Source organism: Lithobates pipiens, unplaced genomic scaffold (genome assembly GCF_037356315.1).
Source record: "Lithobates pipiens isolate NorthernLeopardFrog02 unplaced genomic scaffold, aLitPip1_a1.2 Scaffold_18, whole genome shotgun sequence".
NCBI classification, from domain to species: Eukaryota; Metazoa; Chordata; class Amphibia; order Anura; family Ranidae; genus Lithobates; species Lithobates pipiens.
The window spans coordinates 330119721-330143638 of record NW_027507758.1 but is presented as its reverse complement, the minus strand read 5'-3'; the positions used below and the strand labels follow the sequence as shown (position 1 = coordinate 330143638).

Sequence of the window (23918 nt, the reverse complement as noted above, 5' to 3'; positions counted from 1 at the left end):
GCAGTAGACAGTCTGCACAGCTCTAATATTTATTCAAGGAAGTAATTTATCTATATCCTAAATACATATGTCAGCCTTGAAGACAAAGGTCGATAATGGTCATAATACAAATGATGTTTTCAATTGCAATATGTCATTGAGAAATGACACATGCGTGCTGGGTGCTGTAAAAATGCTCAGTCTTAGGTCTCCCCAGCTATTACACTTAAGAGTGTGAACCCAAAAATCACAAGGCAATACTAGTCTCCCTATTATACAGATACAAATCATCCATCTGTCAGAAATTAAAAGAGGCAACCAGAAAAACAAGAACACTAATGTTTCCTTAGTTTGACAGTATACTAGAAGCACTCCCAACTTAATACTTTAAGGTAAGGTCTGTTTAAGCACTATACTCACACCCAGACAGGTTTCACTAGATGTGGAGAGGAAGCTGGCTCAAGAAAAATAATTCTGCTATAAAAGTTTGTGAGCCAAACCAAACTAAATTGCTTCAGTCAATTTTTACCTGTCCAAAATAAATCCTAAGTTACACCGGGGGTCAGTATGGAACCAGATCCTAAAAAAACTCAAACTACAAACAATGCATATTTTTCATACTAGAAAAATTGCACAAATTAAATGAAAGCAAACAAAATACTTTCTGAAACCTTTCTTAGTACACAGGGCTGGAATGTTATGAGAAAAAAAAATATTGACATTTGGCCCATGTGTATGCCACCCTGTCAGACAGAAGCTGGCTGCTTGGCCGACTCCTGTCAGACAGGCATGCTGGAAAACCAACAGCCGACAGACTCCTAATCAGCACTCTCTACCATTGGCTGAGCAGAGGAGATTGCTATACTAACTTTGTAAAGGTAGTACAGCAGCTCCTACCAGAGCTGACAGTTTTTTTTTTTTTTTAGTTCAACCTACAGTACTGGGTTGAATGGAAAAAAAAAAAACCTCATAGTGTGTACCAGGCTTAAGTCTCTTAGTCACAACTTGTTAAAAAAAATAAAATAAATTATGTTTGTTTTTTATGTCACCCATAAATGGTGAAAAAAAAAAAAAACGCTTGGTAACACCAAACTAGTGCAGACACAAGCTTGTGCAATCTTTGTTTTTTCCTTTTTTTTTCTAGAGTCGTCATTTTAAAGGCTATGTTATATAATACTACCTAATTAGCCACTATTTACAAGTGTATATATAAACCCCGAAAAACTGGAAAATTGCTTGTTTGTAAATTATTTTTAAATACCAGAACTACTGAATATTTTAAACAGTAGGAAATGTTTTCTTCTTTTCTTTGCATAAATAGCAATAATTAGTTATACAGTTTAAAAAATAAAAAATAACACCACACAATATTCTTACTTTGCTAATCTGTGAGGGTCCATTTCCTCCTGCTGGAAGTTTTTTTTGCCAGCATTGCCCAGAGAATTTGGAGAGACGACAGATTTTTGCTCTTCGAAAAGGAGGTCACGGAATGATTTGTGTTCTGCTGCAGACTGTACAGATGAGGCCCTGTAAAGATTTAAAAAGTCTCCTTGGTTACACTGCCTTGTGGGGTGGTCCTCATTTACATTGCAGAACTGCTGGTCCTACATTATATGAGATGACACCAGAATGAGACTGTCCCCCAAAAGGCTGAAGAGAAGCGACTTTGGGGGACAGTCATAGTTTAGGCGGAGCCTGCCAAAACGAGAGTTAGCAACCAAAAAAAGATTTAAAAATGGTCAAAGAAATCATGTCTTCCCAAAGAGCTGTTGTCTTGGCAGATGTCTGTTAATATATAAATAATAAGAATTGCGCTAACTGTATTATTTATATATAGTGTTGGTGTTTGTGTTGCACACAAATTGCTGCTTTGATTATAGCTTTTAGGATCTTTTTTTCATAGGGCTTTTAGTGTTATATACTAGCGCCATTTTTCTTTTTCTTAGATGTCTGCTAATGCTGCAGACAAAGCAAAAGCCCTTTAAATGTTATTTTGTGTTAATTGACTATCTAGATCTTAAATAATTTTTATGTGCTTTTTTAAAATGATGCATTCTCCATAATATAAAATTAATAAAAATTCCCCTTCATAACAGCCACAAGCAAGAGGGAATACCCAGGAACTCACCAATAACGTATTTGAGACAGAATATATAAGCAATGAATTGGTTTTATTTAGCGTTCAAGCATCTAGCAAGCATTGAAATATCAGCTTTGTGTAGACAGATTATTTAAGCCATAACCACTTATCAGCAAGCAAAAGACTACGGATCTTTTTTCTGACATTGGTATTTAAAACTAGATTTATATGTCAGCAGCTATTTAGTTTATGTGTAATGTTGTTATAGCCAGGGGGGGCATTGAATTCCATCAGTTTTTGAGTAATGTTGTTATAGCCAGGGGGGGCATTGTATTCCATCAGTTTTTGTGTAATGTTGTTATAGCCAGAGGACCCATAGTATTCCATTTTATTTAACAGCTTTCCTAGTGAATACGATGTGTAAATTTTTGAGAACCAGTACAATTGCACATTATCAGCCTTTCCAGAGAAACTAAAAAAGGTCCCCTGGAATTCACACAGAGATGGAAACTCCAGAATTTCACCTAAAATGACTTATCTCTGCCTAACCAGCCATGGAGGAATTTATTTCTGAACTTAAAGGATGGAAGAAAAACAGTGGTTTCTCCTGGAATGGGAAGTCTGAGGTATTCGGTGTTCTTACTCATCTTAAATAAAAAGCCAGTAAAGTTCCCACCCTTCTGGCACTTAACAGCGCCAGAAATGCTGCTGGATTTCCATAGCAAGTATTTCATTTCAATGGATTTCACAAGTTGCACAGCACTTAAGTTATGAATGGAAATGAGAGCTCCCTGCCAGAATAACCCACTGATTGTTAATGCACACACTAATTCAACCGATTAAACAGGGTCTGCACAGTTAAAGCTCTATTCTGGTTAACCTGTACAAAAAAAGGAATAACAATAGATTTTTTTGTACTAATTGTAAGATTTTTTTTTTTTTTGCAGTCCATTTAGGGACACATGAAGTCTTTCACCTTTGGGTTTTTCTGCTGCCTACAGGGGGATCGGGCACTGGCAGACAAAAAAAAAAGGGTAAGTCCACGATAACAATTCCTACCATTAGCATACCTCAGTTTAGTAGCAAAGCAGTCCTAAAAGCATGATCATAAACACAAAGGGGTGGGAACCTGTGTCCCTCAATGGCCCATAAAAAACATTTTATGGCGAGTACAAAAATCCTATTTTCGTCCTCAATCATTAAAAGAGAAGTATGGCAATGTTTTTTTTGGCCATACTTCTCTTATGGGTAACAGGAGTGCATGACAGCCCACTGTCAGAGTGGCTCAAGGTTCTGGAAGAATCCTGACAATAATGTTGGGATCCACTCAGATGCCTGACCAGCAGCTGGCTCAGCCTCTTAGCACCCCACAGAGAGCCTGAGCCAGCAGCTGCCACCCTCTCCACAACACGATGTTCCAGTGAGTACTGAAGGGACAGAACAAAAAACGGTGACGCAGTCACTGCTCTACATTTAGAGCAGACCGAGGACTAAGTGATTAGCAGTTACATGATTGCTTAGGAGAAAAAAGAAGGAATGGATATGGGACTTTACACGAGGCATGTTTCTGTTAATGATAATTTATGAAATACCTAAATTGATTGTGCCTCACAATCCCCAAAGGGGAGTCCATAAATCCATAATGAATTCAATAATAATTTTGACAAATTAATAAATATGATATATAATGCATAGTCTAAATAATATAATATGCATATGGTAAACGGATAAATGATAATAAATATAAAAATAATATATATTTAATATCAATGATGGATGGACATGATTGGTACAATAAAATGAATATAACAAACACATGAATCAAATACATATAATTAACATGATAAATACACACAATGCATGCTTTAGACAAACAAAATTCATGATTATGGGGAAGCTGGACTTGGGACCCTTGAGTGAAGACTCAATGCGTTTCATGGCATTTACAGCCAATCATCAGGAGTAGGATGCATGAATTGAGCTACAGGGTTTAAATAAATGTGTAAATAGAGTATCAAAAGGTTTACTATGCTATTTAAAGGAAAGAGAGCAAAATCTGGCAGTTTTATACACTACCTATAGGGTGACCATAAGTATGACCCAACAGCTCTCAAAATGAGATTTACCGGTGGCTTAGAGTGAACTATGTCACCCGGGGTTGAGGCAGGAGATGCTTCTCTTAACCCCCCCCCCCCCCCCCGCAAAAAAAAAACCCTGGTAAACTGGGTGGATCAGACAGAGCACTATTGGAACCAGCAGCAAAAGAGCGGGCCGGACATCCACAGCACAACTCCAGGGTTTGAAGTGTATACACATAGGGCATGTGCCCAGTCCTGTGACTGAATAAATAAATGAGTGGGTGAAAATATAAAAAAAAAATATTAAAAATGAAGTAAAAAGGGTGAGAAAATAAAAAGTTAAAAAATATATAAGAAAATGGAAAAATGGTGTGGCTCTGAATAAAACAGCAATGTATTCCCAAAATGAACATGTGTTGGCCTTGGGTGATGTGTGTGTGATTGCACCTAAGATTGCACTTGGGCGCATAATGTATCAGCAACAAGGTGTGTGTAATTAAGGGTGAAAGTGAATATAATTTAATTATATTAATTAATGACCACATCCCATGGGTGGTGGCTCTGGTTATTGGTCTTCCCGCTCTGGGGTTGTGATGCATCCAGTTCTTTCCCCCCGTCCACCTCCTATGGCGATTTGCGCATCGCCGTCCTACAGAATCATATGGGAACAAACATGAAGCGGGACGGTTCCATAAAAGCCCACCTTTCTAAGAGCCAAAAGCTGGTGTAAAACCAGCTGCAGGAAGGATTCATCCCACGGAGTAACTCCTAGGGTGGAAGCCCCAAAACTCACATCAAGTGAAGTATGCCTTCCATGTCCAAAGAGAGATCTTGCAGGAAGAAAACTTCTAGCTTTTAGCATTACAGGAACCATAGCTTCAGAGATGCATCAAACTTGGGCTTTAACAGCCATCGACTGTGAAGCAGAATGACAAATCAGTTCTTCAGACAAAAGATTCTGAAGATCTAGCAGAGCTCATCTGAAGCAATGAGAATCACTGAAATGCCCTCCTGTGAGGCAGACAAGGGAGACGTTTCAGAGGAGGAAAGCCATAGATAAGGGTGGATGATTTCAAAGAGCCACCAGACCATCCACTGCTTCGTCTAAAGGATAGAAGGTCCACATGCATCATTCCCCACCTTCGACACAGATCCTGAACACCTCCAGGTGTAGGAACCACTCCCCCAGGTCCAGGTTCTGTCGGCAAAAAGTGCAGGAATGTTCTGCCCAGGATAAGATCTGATTTACCTCTCTTACCACAGCAAGAATTCTGGTTCCTCCCTGATGACTGATGTATGCCACAGTAGTGATGTTGTCTAACTGAATTTAGATGACCTTCTAGCAGTATCCAGCACTGCAATCAGCCAATTTTCCAATTCTAAAGCTGGATTCCTTAAGCCGGCCATTAATTGTTTGACTCTCGCCCAGTTCAGTAGGAACCTGGCTGAGACTTGAACCGTGTATGAGAAGGCTGAATGTACCCAAACTGATTGATCAACTTGGGTACATCCAACCTGTTGGATTTGACATGCGATTATTGCCAGCGGCTGTCCCAGCAGCGAGAGCTTACCCTGCCTTGAGAACACAATGGTTCCATGGGAGGGATTCCCCATCGACACTGAATCCATTTATGGGGGAATCAAGTGATTTTCTTTCCTGCATCTCATGGTCGCAGGAAAGAAATCACTCTATGGCAGGCCTTAGCCAGCAGACCAGGGACAACCTGGTCCTCTGTGTCAAATAGCTTGATCTGTCCAGGGACTTGACTGACTTGTTTTATGACAACAGCATGTAAAGGAAGGGCTGCAGAGTAACTGGACAAATTGGATTGCCTCAAACTCTAATTTTAAAGTGGAGAGTCAGACAACTCCTAGACTGGAGAACTTAAATCTGAGATCAAAGAGTTTAAAGTTTCTGCACTACTCACTTCCTCTACAGAAGAAACACTCTAGCCTAAAATGTGTCCAGTACTAGACCTAGATACTGCAAACGAGTCAGTTCAGGATCTATTTGAACCAATGTAATGTCTGGACAGTCATTGGAACCAATGTAATGCCTGGTCCCTGTATGGGTCCAGGCTTTAACCATCACAGTGGGTACACCCCTGTAGGGGGTCTTCGGAGCCTGGACTTGTATAGCACCCTACGGCTAACTACAGCCATTACACTAAGTTTTGAGGTGAGCAAGTAAGCAGAATCCAGTACTCAAAGCAAAAAAACAGAATGCCCCCGTACATAGCCTCCAGATACAGTTTCCAAAAAATTACCAAGGTTGAACTGATCCAGATGCACGTTTTCTATTGTTATAGTAGAAGGCAGTGTAGCATTGACTGAAGAATTTAAATTACATAGGAACTAGTTAAGCAGAGTAATTTCCTCATAAGGGTGAAGAGGTCTATTACCTACAGGACACTAGTAAAAGAACTGAGGTCTCACAGAGTGGAGTGGGATTATAGGGGTACACTCAAGGGGAGCATGTCCAAAAGCTTTGCCCTGTATATATATATATTTTTTTTTTAACACAAATTCTGGATTAAATATAAGCAAAGCAAAACTACAAATCGCAATTAATTACATTTAGGCAGCAGGTCTAAAAAAGGAACATTTTATTCACAGGTATACTAACCATGATTTTGGTGAACTCTTGCTATTTGTAAGCGCTGCACTGTTAACTGTACTTTCTGTGCTGCCAATCTCTTTAGAAGACATTGCCATCATTTTCCGCTGCTTCTGAGACAGCTTTGTACCATGGATGGTAGGCTTTTGTACCCTGTAAAATAATCATAAGGTTTTAAATATGAAAACCTTGTTAGTCTTGAGAGTCAGAAAAAAGTAATTTGTATGATGAATACATTCACACACACAAGTTATTTTTGTCTTTTTTCTAAAGCTAAACTCCAGGCAAACAACTAAATGCACAATTAAAATAACACACATTTTACTTGTTAAAAAAAAAAATAATAATAATAAATAGCAACTGTTATTGCTGCCTAAGGATTTAAAATTGTCTAAATTTAATCTTGTGATCCAGGCACCGCACACATTGCTCTCCCCAAATAGTCTGTGATAATAGGCCTAAGTTGAGCAAATTTAGCCTTCCCCAACCAATGACTGGACAAGAGTTCAACTGTCTGCTCTTTACTCTTGTCGATGTTTTGTCTGGAGTCCCAAAGCCGTAGAGTCTATCTGATTGGCACTCAGCCATTCATAGAAAGCAATGTATACTAGCAACGAATACAAAGCTTCCTCTAATTGGCCGAGTCAGAGAGGCAGGCTGATGATGTCCCAACCTTGGACACAGTCAATCAGAGGAAGCTTGGTATTCATTGCTAGTATACATTGTTTTCTATGAATGGCTAAGCACTGATCATATAGACTCTATTGTGTTTTTAGAAATGAGACAGGAAGGTCTCGGCTTGATCCTAGAACACACAGCACATCCAGCGGCTTCACATGTGAGGGATATAGTTTGTTTGAGCCAGCTTGGCCCAAACTGACTATGTAATGTTTAACAAAAGCTGCAGTTTAATTTTAATTCTATAACATGTGTATGACTGTTGGAGGCAGTACGTCCCAATAAACAAAAGTTATTCCCACAGTTTTCTTAAATTGCAAGTAGGATTTGTTGTATTGTCAGGTTTCAAGCAAATAGTATTTGGCAAACTGATTCAAGTCTTCGAGTGTCAGACATTACAATCTGTGGAATGCAGGTATAACATAAAACAAGAAAGATCTGAACCAACCCTGTAGTCAATTTTGGTGTAGCTCCACATTTTTGATTATTTTCTTCTATCTCCATGATTCTTCTGAGATCTACAGCAGGAGGACTGATGGGACTGAAATACAAGAGAAAAATATAAATGATCTATTATAGTGTCCTGTACTGAACGATTTAAGATATGCTTGGTTTTAATGTAAATAAAAATCACAGATGTTTCCCTTTTCAGTGAAAAAAAAATGTGTTGAATATTTTTGGCTGGGATAATATTACAACCTAAAATGCATTTCCGATCAGTATAGCAAGAAACACGCAGTATGAACTTTTTGTGAGTGGCCTTCTATGACTGTATGAAGTGCTCCAGTGTGAGTGCTAAAAGGAGAACAGATGTAAAGTCGAGACAGGGAGAGGGTGCAAGTAACGGGAAAAAAACAAGACAGGGTCAAGACAAAAGACTTGGGGGAATAGAGGGATTAGCAGCTCCACCAGTGGAACCCACACCCCGTCACCAAGATGCATCTGCATTTGCAGGAATTGAGAAGACTATCAGGTCATCATTGTTTGACATGGGTTTGAAGGTGTTTAGAGTGCAGGTAGCTAATCCAGTTGCTCCAAACAGATATACGTATTCAATAAATATGTTTAATGAGTGCAGTGAATTCCTCAAGTCAAGTTTTTCAGTGCCACACGAAAACCTAAGATGTCTTTCTGAACAGTGACTGAGGACCCAGGTATGAAGGCTAGAATGGTAATCTCTGGAGTTATAAGGATGAAACCATGACCTGCTGATAGCTCTGACAGATTGAGGTAACTATTTCTTCATTTTCAGCAGTGGTTGGATATTGTAGGAAATAACCTGTGCATTGTGACATGGCAACTGTACCATCTAGTTAATATTTTGAATTTCTGTTTTTGAACTAAACTGGAGATGCTTGTGAAGTGGGCGAGTTTAAAGGCTTTATCCCAGGCTCTCTCAGGTAGATCGTGTCCTAGGTCTTTCTCCCATGATGATGCCAATATACAGCAAGCCCCCACCCATTTACCACCTACACCCCATAAAATAACTTTTATGGGTAACAGGGGTATAGATGGTACGGGGGGGGGGGGGGACTTGCTGTAGATTTGTATATTTATCCATAATGGGCCTATACCCACTTAACACACTCTGCCTTATGGATTTATCCAATTCTGCCCTTGCAGATCGCCGACAGTAGAACACTATGTAGCCCTTTTTTATATGAGCACAGTTGTTCCCAGGGGTACCAACTTGACTATTTTTTTTTTTTTTGGGATGACTGTAAGATATTGTCCACTGAACCATTCCCACACATTGACAGGAGACAGTGGGTCTTGAAGTCCATTTGTTAATGGAGCTTGCTGCTTTACACTGTTTCTTATTGACTTGCACATTTTATCAACATCTATAACATGTAGTATCATATAATGAATGGAATACATATATATATATATACACATACACATACATATATACACATTGTACACATGTAAAATTGTATATACAGTGAGGGACAAAAGTATGTGATCCCCTGCTGATTTTATACATCTTACTATAATGTTAATGGTAGGTTTATTTTAACAGTAAGAGATAGAACGACAACAAAAATATCCAGAAAAACACATTTCAAAAAAGTTATAAATTGATTTGCATTTTAATAAGTTAAATAAGTATTTAATTCCCTATCAATGAGCAAGATTTCTATCTCCCAGGTGTCTTCTATACAGGTGATAAACTGATATTAGGAGCACTCTCTTAAAGGGAGTGCTCTTAATCTCAGCTTGTTACCTGTATGAAAGACACCTGTCCACGGAAGCAATCAATCAGATTCCAATCTCTTCACTATGGCCAAGACCAAAGAGCTGTTTAGGGATGTCAGGGACAAGATTGTAGACCTACACAAGGCTATAATGGGCTACAAGACCATTGCCAAGCAGCTTGGTAAGAGGGTGACATCAGTTGGTGTGATTATTTGCAAATGGAAGAAACACAAAATAACTGTCAATCTCCCTCAGTCGGGGCTTCATGCAAGATCTCACCTCGTGCAGTTTCAATGATCATGAGAACGGTGAGGAATCAGCCCAGAACTACACGGAAGAATCTTCTCAATGATCTAAAGGCATCTGGGACCATAGTCACCAAGAAACCAATTGGTAACACACTACGCCATGAAGAACTGAAATCCTGCAGCACCCGCAAGGCCCTCCTGCTCAAGAAAGTAAAAGTACAGGCACGCCTGAAGTTTGCTAATGAACATCTGAACGATTCAGAGGAGGACTGGGATAAAGAGTTGTGGTCAGATGAGACCAAAATCGAGCTCTTTGGCATCAACTCAACTCGCTGTGTTTGGATGAAGAGGAGGAATGTTGCCTATGAGCCCAAGGACGCCATCCCCACCGTCAAACATGGAGGTGGAAACTTGGGTGAGACACTCCTTCCCTCAGCCAGGGCACTGAAGATGGGTCGTGGATAGGTATTCCAACATGACAATGATCCAAAACACACAGCCAAGGCAACAAAGGAGTGACTCAAGAAGAAGCACATTAAGGTCCTGGAGTGGCTTAGCCAGTCTCTAGATCTTAATCCCATAGAAAATATGTGGAGGGGGCTGCAAGTTTGCGGGACCAAACGTCAGTCTCGAAAATCCATAATGACTTGGAGAGGATCTGCAATAGAGGAGTGGGACAAAATCCCTCACGAGATGAGTGAAAACCCGGTGGCCAACTACAAGATACTTCTGATCTCTGTAATTGCCAACAAGGGTTTTGCCACCGAGTACTAAATCATGTTTTGCCAAGGGGGCAAATACATATTTCACTGATTTAAATGCAAATCAATTTATAACTTTTTTGAAATGCGTTTTTCTGGATTATTTTGTTGTTATGCTTTCTCTCACTGTTAAAATAAACCTACCATTAAAATTATAGACTGATCATTTCTTCATCAGCGGGCAAACCTACAAAATCGTCAGGGGATCAAAATAAATTTTTCCCTCACTGTAAAGCCTGTTAATGTTTTTTTTTTCATGCTTATACATATTTACAGACATTTAGAAAGCTTTGTTCTTCCAGAGAAAGCAGGCCTATAATACACGTCAAAGAAACGTTCAAGGTATCTACTTTGGAGGTAAATCACTATGAAACTTGGAGTTTATAATTTGTAAGGACAAGTCCTTGTCAAATGTGCAATCTACCTTTCTTGTGGGATTTTAGCAAAATGTTTCTTTGTTGGAATAATAAAAAATACCATACTTTTAACCGCTTCCCGACCGCCTCACGCAGATATACTGTGGCAGAAGGGCACATACAGGCAGATTAACGTACCTCTACATTGACCTTTAAGAGGCGGCTTGCAGGCGCAGGTGCCCGCAGGGAGCTCCGTGACCTCGATTGCAAGTCCCACGGACCCCATGTCAGCAGGCATACCCGCGATCGTCTCGCGGTGAGGAAGAACGGGGAGATGATAATGTAAACAAGCATCTCCCCATTCTGCCTAGTGACACTGTCACTGATCACAGCTCCCTGATTACTAGTAAAATAAAAATAAAAATTATTAATAAAAATGCCATAAAACTATCCCCTATTTTGTAGACACTATAACTTTTGTGCGAACCAATCAATAAATGCTTATTGCAATTTTTTTTTACCAAAAATATGTCGAAGAATACGTATCAGCCCAAACTGAGGGAAAAAAAAATGTTATATATTTTTTGGGGATATTTATTATAGCAAAAAAGAATGCGATCAAATACCACCAAAAGAAAGCTCTATTTGTGGGAAATAAAGGACGTCAATTTTGTTTGGGAGCCACGTCGCACGGCCGTGCAATTGTCTGTTAGAGCGAAGCAGTGCCGAATTGCAAAAGTGCTCTGGTCAGAAAGGGGGTAAAATCTTCTGGGGCTGAAGTGGTTAATCTACCTTTGGTGTGGTACCGTTAAAGAGGCTGCAAACCTCTGGAAAAAAAATCCCCCCCAATAAAAAAAAAAAAAAAAAAACCTGCAAGAGAAAGGCATAATGAGCTAATATGCATCGCATACTAGCTTATTATGAAATACTTACCTTAAATAAAACAAAGCTGTTGCAGCAGTCCCCACACCGCTGTCATGGCCAACATCTTTCCCAAAGCTTTTTCTGGGTTTGTGGGCTCCTCCGGCGCTGCAATTGGTCATAGCCGCGATGACATCACCCCCGTGCATGTGCGCGGGAGCCATCGTTCACAGCGCGGGCTTGAAAGGGGGCCGTTCCTTCAGAGCACATATGCCAATGATGTCATTGGCTGCATGCACTGGAAATATCTCCTAAACTGTACAGGTTTAAGAGATATTTTCAATAACTATAGGAAAGCCTCATTATAGGCTTACCTATAAGTAAAAGTTTGCAGTGGACGTTTACTTCCTCTTTAAAGTCCTACTTAGCCTTTTTTTTTTTTGTTGTTTAGTTTTTTTTTTTCTATATGCAAGGTCAATAAAATGACTCAGTAATGTGGATCTATAGTATAATTCAAGATGGGGTAAGCTTCCAGGTTGTTTTTGCTTCACTTGTACGTCATACTTGAGGCACGCCGAGAAGCATGGCCAGATTAAAATAGGGTACGGAATGTAGATAGATTATGTTTGAAATACAGGAATTGGAGTAAGAGCTCCACCCTAAAGACATTCTGCTGAACCAGTTATGCTTTTGGGTAGACCAGGAAGTTAAACAGTGTTGGGTAGATTGTAGCAAAGTAGGAAAGTTAATCCATGAAGTTTAGCTGGGTCAGCAGGGATATGGACACCCATGTATTTTATGAAGCAGTGTAACCAGCAAAAAGGAGAGGTATTCTCAAGATGGGCTTTCTGGTAAGGTGATATTGAATGCCTGAGATTTGTGGGTAAAATAATATCAGAGTCTTAGCTTGTGTTGAACATTTTGCGTGTTTTGGTCTTCCCAACATGGTCAGGGGGGCGATGGTTTTAATTGTGTTGCAACTGGCTTCTCGTAAAGGTACAAATCCGACTTTTTTGGCATTAATAAGAGAGGGAATATGTGCACTGAGCCTGATAGAGAAGATCTTTGAGTAGATTTGTAGGTCAACATTAATAGGGAATATAGGATGGTAACACTAGGCTGGATCTTTGTTATTTGTGAGAACAAGTGTAATGTGCACTTTTTGGACCTGCAAGGTGAACAAGCAGGTCTCAGAGATAGAGTTGAAAGTGGAACAGAAGATAAGTGACAGGTGGACTTTTAATCATTGCTGCTCAGTTGTAATTTGTAGAGTTGCTGTCTGACTTTAAGTTGTTCCAGTGAAAACGGGTGATTTTCCATAGGACGTGTCAATGGCAAGATTTATAGTCATTTTAATGTCACCCGGCAAAAGTACCTCTCCTTTAGCTTAGTCTTCAAGTTTATGTTTAATGCAGCTTCTTGAAGACATCTTATGATAAAACGCGTTGGCTGAGGCCTCAGTGGTGACATCACAAACTCGCACTTGATCAAGCCACAAGCATGTTCTCTTATCCAAGTTTCTTGGGAGTACATTTTCGACGTAACATGGTTGTAAACCCTCTTATACCCAAGTGAAATTACTGGATTAAGATGACACAGAGATTAAACAAATCCACCTACAAAAGTTTTAGCTGTTTATCTGCAGCAATCATTCTCCATGTCCCTTCAAATGTGCACAATTTTGATAAAAATCCTTCTGCATCCGTCAGGAGCAGAGAGAAGGGGGCGAACAGCTGCAGTTACAGTGAGAGCTGATTGGAGGAAAGGGACACACCCCTCTTCAGACACAGCACAGGACTTAAGGAAGGATAGAGATGTATTGTGAATAGACAAGCTGTATGCTGAGCTCCTTCAACACAAATGTATCATGTGTCAGGAAAACTTCTCAGAAGCGACTGATAACATAGGAACAAAGCACCAGAGAGAAATGGTACTCAGAGCTTTGGAGATAGACAAGTAAACACTACAGATACTTGTGCTTTGTTCAGATTTCCTGACTGAGGTTTACAACCGCTTTAACAAACAGGTGATAATTGGGTGCTCTACTTGCTCCGAGATAAAAAGCTTATGATCGAATGGCAAAGGGACAAGGGTAGTAGGGGAAATTCCAGTATCAATGCCCCATTAAAACCCACTATTATAAGAATGAGGATTAATTGAATGGTGGGCTGCCACAAAGATAGCCAAAGCATAACAGTGATGTCTCCATCAGTATGTGCCATGTTTAGCAGGACTGCGCGCGCGTGTGTGTGTGTGTGTGTGTGTGCGTGTGCGTTATGTGTGTGGTGGAGGCAGGAATGCTAAATGTATTTACCATTCTTGAATCCTGTAATACCCTGTTTCCCCTAAAATAAGACCTAGCATGAGTGTCGGTGATGGCTGCAATATAAGCCCCCTACCCCCCAAATAAACCCCATCCTCTTTCCCCAAAAATAAGCCCTACCCTGAGAATAAGACATAGAAGGACTTTAACTAGGGCTTATTTGGGGGGTAGGGCTTATATTGCAGCCATCGTCGACAATCACGCTAGGTCTTATTTTAGGGGAAACGGTATGCTGACTGCAATATTTCACAATTTTGTTTCAGTAAAACAGATATAACTTGTTCATACATGTACCTGAAAGACACAGTGACCCAATTTGGAGAAGTGGTTGGAGCAGGCTTGCTGTTTGGAATCATCTTAGGAGAGGAAGCTTTGGGTTTTGGCACACTTAATGCAGCTGACCCACTGACTGAAGGTGGTGAGATGCTGGTGATAATATTCTCAACTTTATTTTTTGACTACAGTAGAAAAAAATGTCTAGGTTAAAAGTGCATTACTTTAACATACTACACATTCAATGTAATTATTTTACATTCATAGATATAACATTAAACTGTTTGATTTGTAATGGGTTGCTTTTTCAGTTTGCATTCTTCACAGTAAAAAAAAAAAAAAAAGGTATTTTTGGGCATCACTTGTAAGTACCATGTAAAACACCTGTAGCTTGTTATAGTAATGCTATTAAATGACTATGGTCATATACCAACTTCCATTCAGTGCAATGAAGGATTATGGGATCAGTAGGCCAAATTACTCACAGTGAAAACAATTTTGATGGAGCAATTACCAAGACATATGGCAACAAAGAAGAAAAACCATGATGCTTTTTTACATATTTTGGATTTTTTTTATTGAACTTGTAAAATGTAAAAGATATATACCTCTTTAGTTAAAGCAACATTAAAGCTTTTTATCAAAATAACAAACATGGTATACTTACCTGCTCTGTGCAATGGTTTTTCAACAAGCAACCTTGATCCTCTTCTTCTGGGGTCCCCTGTCAGCGCTATAGGCTCCTCCTCTTCAGCAAAGTGCCCCAATTAAAAGCGGTATTAAATGGGGGCACCCATGCGTGCTTGCTCCCGGGCCACCCTGTCTGCGTCTATTGACACAGAGTGGGAAGTTTACCATGCCCTCTGAGCCAATGGCTCCTGCTGCTATCAACCCACCCAGGGAGGAGGGAGACTGTGGCAAGAGCCGCTGCTCTCATGCACATCGCTGGATTGGATTGGGCTCAGGTAAGAATAAGGGGGCAGGAGGGGGGGGGGGATTTTGCAGCACAGAAGGTTTTTCACCTTAATGCATTAAGGTGAAAAACCTTAAGACTTTAGAACCACTTTATTGGAGAACTGGGACTATTTAATATCCTAATGGGGAGAACCAGATTGAATGATTAGTCTTTCATATGCTTGTAACCCCCTCAATTAAAGCACAACTTCCTTCAACATCAATGGGCAAGCCACACTGGAGGTTGCCATTAGTACAGCTATCCAAAGGAATCAAAGGAGATAAGGTTTGCTTACACGGTATGAAGAGGGGCCAGCCAGGACCACATTGAATGAAATACTAACTACAGGAATGGAAGAAGGTAAGTGTTCTACTATGCTGTATGGATGCATTTATTTATTGCATATAACTTAAAGTGATCAACAGGGGCTTCGCCCTCTCATGCTATGTGCGGTGTTCAGAGCGCTCCAGGGACACTTTGGTACAGAGCAACAGCATGCATGTAAAGGGGACTCCATAAGGCACAGGGGGGACAGCGAATGTGTCAGTGCAGCGGGGAAACACTTTCAAAAGTAAATGCAGACAAGGAATTTATAGGGAAAAAAGCCAAGAGATATGCTATATTAATTATATCAGTTTTATGAAAAAGAAACAGCTGCTACAGGAGCATATCTTCTTTTCTTTCTCATAGTTCCCTAAACCACTAATGTTTCTATCAGTATATTAATACTGGCATAAACGTAATAAAAAAAATGCCTATGGAGTAAAGGAAAACAAGTCATAATTTCAGGGTAAGCAGAAACCTTCACATACCTCCTTTTTCACAGGACTAAATGCGGCAGTCAAGTCAGGTGACTGCAATTCTCTTGGGCTACCTGCAAAGCTTCCTTCAGAATCTGAAGTTAGCAAGTCCTGTAGTGACTCAACAGAATTGTTTTTTTCTGACTTGAGTAGTCCTGTAAAAGAGTAGACCATGAATGTGAAACTCTGTAGAATGCTGTATATCAATGATATCCCATACAGGGACAATATAATTGATTTAATGCAAACTTAAATTTCTTTAAAAAAAAAAAAAAAAACATAATATATAAGTTGTGCAGACTGCCCATTCTCATATAGACCCATTATGGGTAAGGATTAGGAAATTTTAGATGCAATACTTTGCTAATCACACTCTTGTAAAGGGCAAAACTGGTAAACTAGAACATGGTAAAAGTGTTGAATCTTGCTCAAGGTACATATTGATATAGGAGCCCAAATACAATAACCACAGGAAAACACAGGTGATAGCACGGTGTTATTTAGTGAACAGTGCCATTGAAGAAATATTATCCAGATTGCAAGGAAAACATGCCAAAATAATGTGCTTTCTATTACTAAAACATGAACTCTACTGTGTCAAAGGAAAATACACACTTATAGCCAATGAAAAATACAGTACACGACCATGAAGAGACAGAAACCTGACAGTAATGGTATGGGAAAAAGAATCTAATAACTAGGAGTACATTCACGTCCTATAATTAGGAAAAAAGTGTACTTTGGTCAATGTAAAACTCAAATATATGCATTCATTGTATCAGCCTTAAAGTGATTCTAAAGGAAAGAATAGAATATATGCGTGTATGTATGTGTGTATATATATATATATAAAACCTGTTATACTTACCTGCTCTGTGCAGTGGTTTTGCAACAGAGCAGCCCCAATCCTCCTCTTCTCAGGTCCCTCGCTGGTGCTCTGGGCTCCTCCCCCGTGTGCCCCCATAGCAAGCTGCTTGCTGAGGGGGGGGGGGGGGTCTCTTGTGCATGCTTGCTCCCGAGTCCCCTCTGTGTACCTATTAGACACAGGGAGCGCAGCTCGGCCTCACTCTCTCCTCACTGGCTGTGACTGATAGCAGATGAAGCCAATGGCTCCCACTGCTGTGTCTCAACTAATGAGGAGAGAGAGCAAGAGATCCTCGGCTCTCATGCACATCACTGGACTGAGATTGGGCTCAGGTAAGTATAAGGAGGGGTCTGCGGGGGAAGCTGCTGGCACTGTTATAGAATACATGAAGGTAAAAAAACTTTCTGCTTTTAGAACCACTTTAAACCAACAGTGTAGCAGATATATGTGCAAAGCTCTGTGCCACCAAAAACAGAACATAATTACTGTATTATAGCATGCTTATAAATGCTGCATATACATAAAGTAAACCAGTTGCAATCCTGGGCAATTCAAACTGAGCATATCATGAAAATATGCATAAGCAGGGGTTACACGCATGAAAAACCACATTAAAGAAATCAGTAGATTAAGAGCTATAGGCAACTGAAGATATATGTACATTTTTCAGTTGACATTACAAGAAATTTTCCGGTAAAAGATGAGCTTTGCTCTATCTACCAAGGATCTATATTGAACAGCAAGGCTATTAAAATAAAAAGATGGTTAGAGGGCAAGAGGGACGGACTCTTGCAGAAAAAATAAAGGCTTGCATATAGTTTTGAGATGTGGTTTTTATTGGAGTGAATATCTTATGCATTTTTTCCATCATATACTCACTTTGAATTACCAGATAAAGTGTTACTAAACCCAGAACCCTGCATTCATTATATCTGGTCTCCCACAGTACACAGAATATGGAGATGCAATTATTTTACTAAATATAAACTGCTAAATACCTTTTCTCATCAGCAGTATATAACAGCCTTATGACTTCTATGAGTGTCTGGTCTAAGCTTGCAGTAGGAGTCTTGATTCTCCTCTGACTGTCCTATGACAGGACCCCTCCCCTGACCCTCTTTCTGAAAGGAAACGGGCCGGATTGGCCCTGTGCCGATCACATGCACCCTCCCAAAAAAAAAAAAAAAAACACTACTCTAGCAATGTACAACAAACTGAGTGTGTGCAGTGGGCCCCTAAGGCTCTGTACTACCAGGAGCTGGATTGGGGACTGTGGAAGAAGGGGAGGATCAGAGAAGATGGGATCAAACAGTCTTTTTACATAATGCAGAGGATTGACCCCTTAGGTTCCACAGTGAGTATAACAAGCATGCTTTACTGTATATACAGACTGATTTTTACTGTTGTGGTTTTACTAACACTTTAAAAGAGAAGTATAGTTTTTTTTTTCCTGCTTTATACTTACCTAGGTGGATGCTGCAATTCTCCACCGGTGCCTCTACACTGAGAACCAAGTGATTGAACACTGCTGATCACTCGGTTCTGACAGCTTCCCAAGCAGAGAGCTGCTGACTATCAATCAGCATCTCTCCGCTCTGCCCCTTCGCACTCACTGGAGCTCTGGGCTGTGGAGGGGCGGGGAGCGGCCAGCTCAGACTTTCAGCAGTTCACAGAGGCTGAGCAGGGTGGTATCCCGCCTTGCATTTTCGTAATGATGTAGTGCCTCGACTGAAATGTGTGAGGTCAGCAGAGAGCGGACTTCAGCCCACTCTCTGCTGAAAACGGGTCACAGGAGTGCAGCAGTGCAAAAAGAACTGCACTTCTGTGACCCATAGGAGAAGCCCAGCCTAACAAGCTCAGGCTGGACTTCTCCTTTAAAGACAGGTTTACTTTAAGGCCAGCAGATTTGACTGTAGGATCCAAGTGTCAATATTCAGCTATGATCAACAGTGTTTAATATATTTATTTGAGCGACATAGTTAATAAATCTTTAAAGTGTCTCAACCCTTACAATGAATTTCTCTTTTTGCTTTTTTAAATCTGCAATTGAAAGCGTTTTATATCTGTTTGATAATTGCAAAAAAACCTTGATCTTGTCAGAAATTCAGAACAGCACTGGGTCTTGTTTACTGTTCCCGTGTCATCTCAAGAAACCTATTCAGCCTGCCCAGCTATCCTGGACTAAAGAAAAGAGAAGGGGAGGGATTCAGTAGTGTAATAGGACAGCTAGGCAGGACCGACACAATTTATCTTGATTCAATTACGCATTTTTGGCAGATCAGCAAGTATTCTTCTGTACTTGCAGTCTAGAAAGAAATAAAAATGGGGATATATGCATGTATATCAGAGATGCACAAGATAGGTTTTTTTTTTTTACTTTGTGCTGACATACACTTTACTTTGGTCCCTGTTATTAACATATCACTAACTTCATGGTTACGAAAGGTATTTTCAAACTCACGCTCATGCTTAATATGGAGCATTTAACTGGTACAGTGCTTCTTTATTGAGGATATATCTTATGCATTGAAGACATATCTTTGGGAAACATCTGCAGGAATTAATAGAACATACAAAAATGAACCCCTATCCTAATTTGAACTCTGCTTTCAGAAAATGTTATCATTTAGTAGTAATCAAATGATATTCTAAACCTCCAATGTGTATTTCAAGGGGCATGGGGAATGCAAAAATAAAGAGGTCCGGATCAGTAAAAGGGTTTTTAGTTAAAACGACATATTAAAGCATGAAAAGGAAAAGGAATAATACAGATGAATGACGAAACACAGGAAATGGCAAACAGACCTGTTGAAGGTGGGCTTTGAATAATGTCAGAAAGGTTGTATCCACCGGAACTGTCCAAACGCTTCCTTGGCTTCTTTTTGGCTTTAGTTTTAGCTTTTTTGGAAATTGTTTCTCTAAGAACACACAAAATTTTGTTAAAACAGGTTTATAGTCCACCATAATCAGTACTTTTGCCTTCATAAAGGAGGATTATGTTTACAAGACCTCTCGATGGACGTGCCTCCTGCCATAAACTGCACAAGGCCACAAATGACATTTAAACATTTTTATAGCTGACTAAAACTGGGCACTGTAACGTAAAAAAAAAATTACACAACTGTACAAATGAAAGAGCAATAAGAAACAAATGGACATTTGCATGGTAGAAAAAATATCCACAACTGGGTATGTAAGAAGAAAAAAATAAGGTTTTGGCTGAACATAAACTTTAACATTGGTTTTGGTTATAGTGGGGAAGGGTTAAAACCCATGCCAGCTTGCAGTAGATGTGTGCCAACTTAAAGTGAACCAGTGGCCACTGGGTATTCAAGTATTCACATATTCTTAACAAGGAGTAAATTAGGACAGAATAAGAACATTAGGACCTGTGTTCCTTGATATACTCCAAGAAAAGCATTTTACAGTAGGTGACAAATCCTGGTTTTCTAAATCGCACATTAAGGGACACAGAATGATGTATTTCAGGTACTTTGGAACATCCAAAAGCAGTCCAAGCGAAGGATGTGCAAAACAGGGGGGGGAAAAAAAAAGCTAACAGGTCCATGAAAACTCACAGAGATTATAGAACCACTAGAAGAACCTTACAACTGAAAATCCATTTGGTAAAATGTAATAAATGTGTGCAACAAAAACCATCTGACAGCCTTGCAAATTAAACTACACGATAAATGCACATCCTATGCAGGTGAAAAACAAGGTGCTGGAAGGGATGTTTACCACGCCACTAGGTCACCAGCCCAGACACTTACCTTGCCAAGCTGATGGCATGAGGAAGGCAACCTTGTGTGAGGGCACACAGAGAATTATCCTTGCGAGGTTCAAAGGTTAGTTTGTGAAGAACAAACATAACCAGGTTGAGATTCAGGTGGGCCCCCATCCAGTATCCCCCCATCTGTGACAGAGGGTAGGGTAGAATCCTTGTGATCTTCATCTGCCTGTGCAAAAGCAGCTGCAGCCCCAGGGAAAGCCCTAAGACTCTAGAATGGGCATGGAAGTACCCCTGTGGCCCCTGCACTCTGAGTCTGCTGATTTTTCCTAACTTATACACAGTAGCAGAGATCTTCTCTGGAGGAGGGAGTTACCCCTTAAAGGGTTAGAGAAGACGCTAAGGATTGTTACAACTCACACAAGGGACAGATGTCTGGGTTATCAATTTCAGGCCTCTAAGGGAGTACACTGCAAAACCCCATGGCACTATTAGAAGACTGTAGGCTGGCAAGCCCCCCCCCCCCCCCCCCGGGACTGTTGCCCTTGTGCTTATGATTTGCTATACAGCTAAGGATTGGCCACAAGAGCAGGAAGGTCACTGTAGGGCAGCAGGGAGCCCAAGAGAACATCCAAAGCACCAGTAGGGCTCAAAAATGGTGCATGCATCACCAATGAGGGCCCCGGGAGGAGATTTGTGCAGGAGCAGAAGGGCCAAAAAGTCTGCGTAGGTCACAGTAGAGGGCTGATAGAGTATCAAATTCAACCATGACATAGTGCCCTTTTCCACCACAAGCTGAGTGAACAGTGTCACAGTCGGAGCCCTAGAAGGTAGACCCTTACGAAAAACCAGAGCAATGTAAGCACCATCAGGCTACATGTACGCATGCACACAGGCACGCACACATACACAAGCCCACTGCAGCTAAGGTCCTAAGAGTTCCTGTGGTTCCCACAGGGGCAAACTGAAGATAGAGATGCAGGATTCAGGGCACATGTTTTTTCCACTTGATCTAGTGCCCTGAACTGTGGGCACACACCTTAAGACATATTTAAGTATGGGAAGTTGGATGCACAACAGCCCTGGATCTGTAAAATGCTGTATGGATGACTCACATTTTACATATGGGTGTCTAGATGAGCAGACCCTAGTGTTCAAGGACACATTACAGGTAGGCTCTGATTCTTACTCTCATGGGGTATAGGCATGACCTCTGTTGCAATGCCAAGGATCAGTTGCTCCAGAAAGGTGGAAAAACAGCCCTGGCTCTACAGCAGCTAAAAGGTATATGCGAGAGGAAAAAGTGATTAAAAAAAACGTTGCTTTTCGAAGAGGAGAAAGATGCCTGCTCTTGTAGCACACTAGTAAAAAACGAAAGCATGACGGGAGTGGGATGATATATATATATATATATATATATATATATATATATATGAATGCAGTAGCATAACCCAATGCACCTGAATTGCTTCATCCTGTGTCCCTTAATTTACCATTAAGAAATAAGGATATTAATCACAAACAGTCATGAATGAATCAGATATGTATATGTGAAAGTTTACACATCTGTAAGATTAAAAAAGAAACTAAAAAAAAAAAAAAAAAGAAAAAACTGATTAATGAGGAACTAAAGGCAAAACGTATTATTTCATTTTGTATATAGCAAGGGACGGTTATAAATTCATAAGTAAGGTTTATATTTGCTACCTGTGTCCCACTGGATAGATTTCACTTCATTTTCTGTCCAATATAAATCTGACAGGTCTTTTAAATTCTCTTCATTTAGTTATACTTTAAGAGCTACAAACTAGATTTTTTACATCTTCATTAAAAACCTGAATAGAATTTTGGATAACTATGGGAAAATCTGTGAAATGAATGTCCAAAACAATGAAATAGTCTTAAGCAATAAAGGAAATATACATGATATACATGCATATACAGTCTAGCCAGCAGGAGATCCTCCCTTTATAGCATATTAACAGCTGGTCTTTATCAAACTCTCTGCAGGTAACATTGTCTCTGACTGTTACTACTGATTCATGACACACAATAAGATTAAAGCCTTAACTGGAATAAGAAAGATGGTAAGTAAAACTTAAGATAGCCATACACTGCTTTAATGTCAGTCAAATCCTGCTGAATTAGTGAAAATTAGAGCCATAGGTGATCCTGTTGGCACCAACTTCTCAAAGTCAATTTAAAAAAATCAATGCAGCCAAACAGTGAGTGCTTCCTATTGGATACAGTCACTGTTAGGGTATTCAGGCAGCTGTGTGCAGCTGGCACTGCAGATTGATCCATCCATGCTTTATCTAGCGTTACAATTTGATTACATGGTGCAGTATACAGCAACACCAGTTCACCCTTAGGCACATATAAAAACTGGATCAAATGCCATAATAAAATGAAAAGATCGGCTTACGGGGTGGCCTGTTCAGAAAAACTGTCTTCTCTGACGGACATGAAACTTTCACTATCTTCTGCCTCTAAAGTGCTTATGTCAGGACCGTCCAAATATGGTGTAATAAATCTCTTGTCCATGGCAGGAATCTGAAGAATAGAGGAAAACCATAGAATTAAAATGTAGTGATCATACAAAAATAACGAAAAAGAGATCAACAATTTAGGACATAAACAAAAAGCAGAGATGGTGCACATATTTCAGTTAAATCGGTGTCTACAACTCCCCTCCCAAAGCTTTTAAAAAGGCTGATAAGACAAACATTACTATCACACAGCCATTCATAATACTTTTAAATCAACAAAAAAAATATATATCACATCCACCCTACATGCAATGCACACAGAAATGACACAGAACTACACCTTTACTTTCTCCTCACCATTTTTCTATAAGAGTCTGCCAGGTCTTTCAGGACATCATCACTCAAAACATCCAATGACCTAAGAAAACAAAAACCTCATTACCATAACAGCAAAAGCATTTTTCTACTGAAGAACATATTGTTTATATCTTATAGCTGAATTAATTAATGAATGTGATTTGCAGCCATCTGTAAATCATAAACGCACACTTGACTGCTCTTTAAATAGGCAGAGTGGGTTTTCCATTAGCACACACTCATAAGTGAACTGTTCTGTACAGACATAC

The 23918-nt window shown here is 39.9% G+C and overlaps 1 protein-coding gene across 2 annotated transcripts in view; it reads right to left on the bottom strand.

The window, feature by feature from the left end:
- Window positions 1-23918, bottom strand: part of IBTK (inhibitor of Bruton tyrosine kinase) — a 132958-nt gene that overhangs the window by 31793 nt on the left and 77247 nt on the right. For both annotated transcript variants that reach the window (XM_077487330.1, XM_077487331.1), the window contains exons 19-26: window positions 23650-23710; window positions 23229-23356; window positions 19879-19991; window positions 16221-16363; window positions 14475-14638; window positions 7881-7973; window positions 6764-6907; window positions 1357-1506 (exon numbers count right to left, since the gene is read on the bottom strand). In XM_077487330.1, coding sequence (XP_077343456.1) covers window positions 1357-1506; window positions 6764-6907; window positions 7881-7973; window positions 14475-14638; window positions 16221-16363; window positions 19879-19991; window positions 23229-23356; window positions 23650-23710 — 996 coding nt within the window. The remainder of the gene's footprint in view (window positions 1-1356; window positions 1507-6763; window positions 6908-7880; window positions 7974-14474; window positions 14639-16220; window positions 16364-19878; window positions 19992-23228; window positions 23357-23649; window positions 23711-23918) is intronic.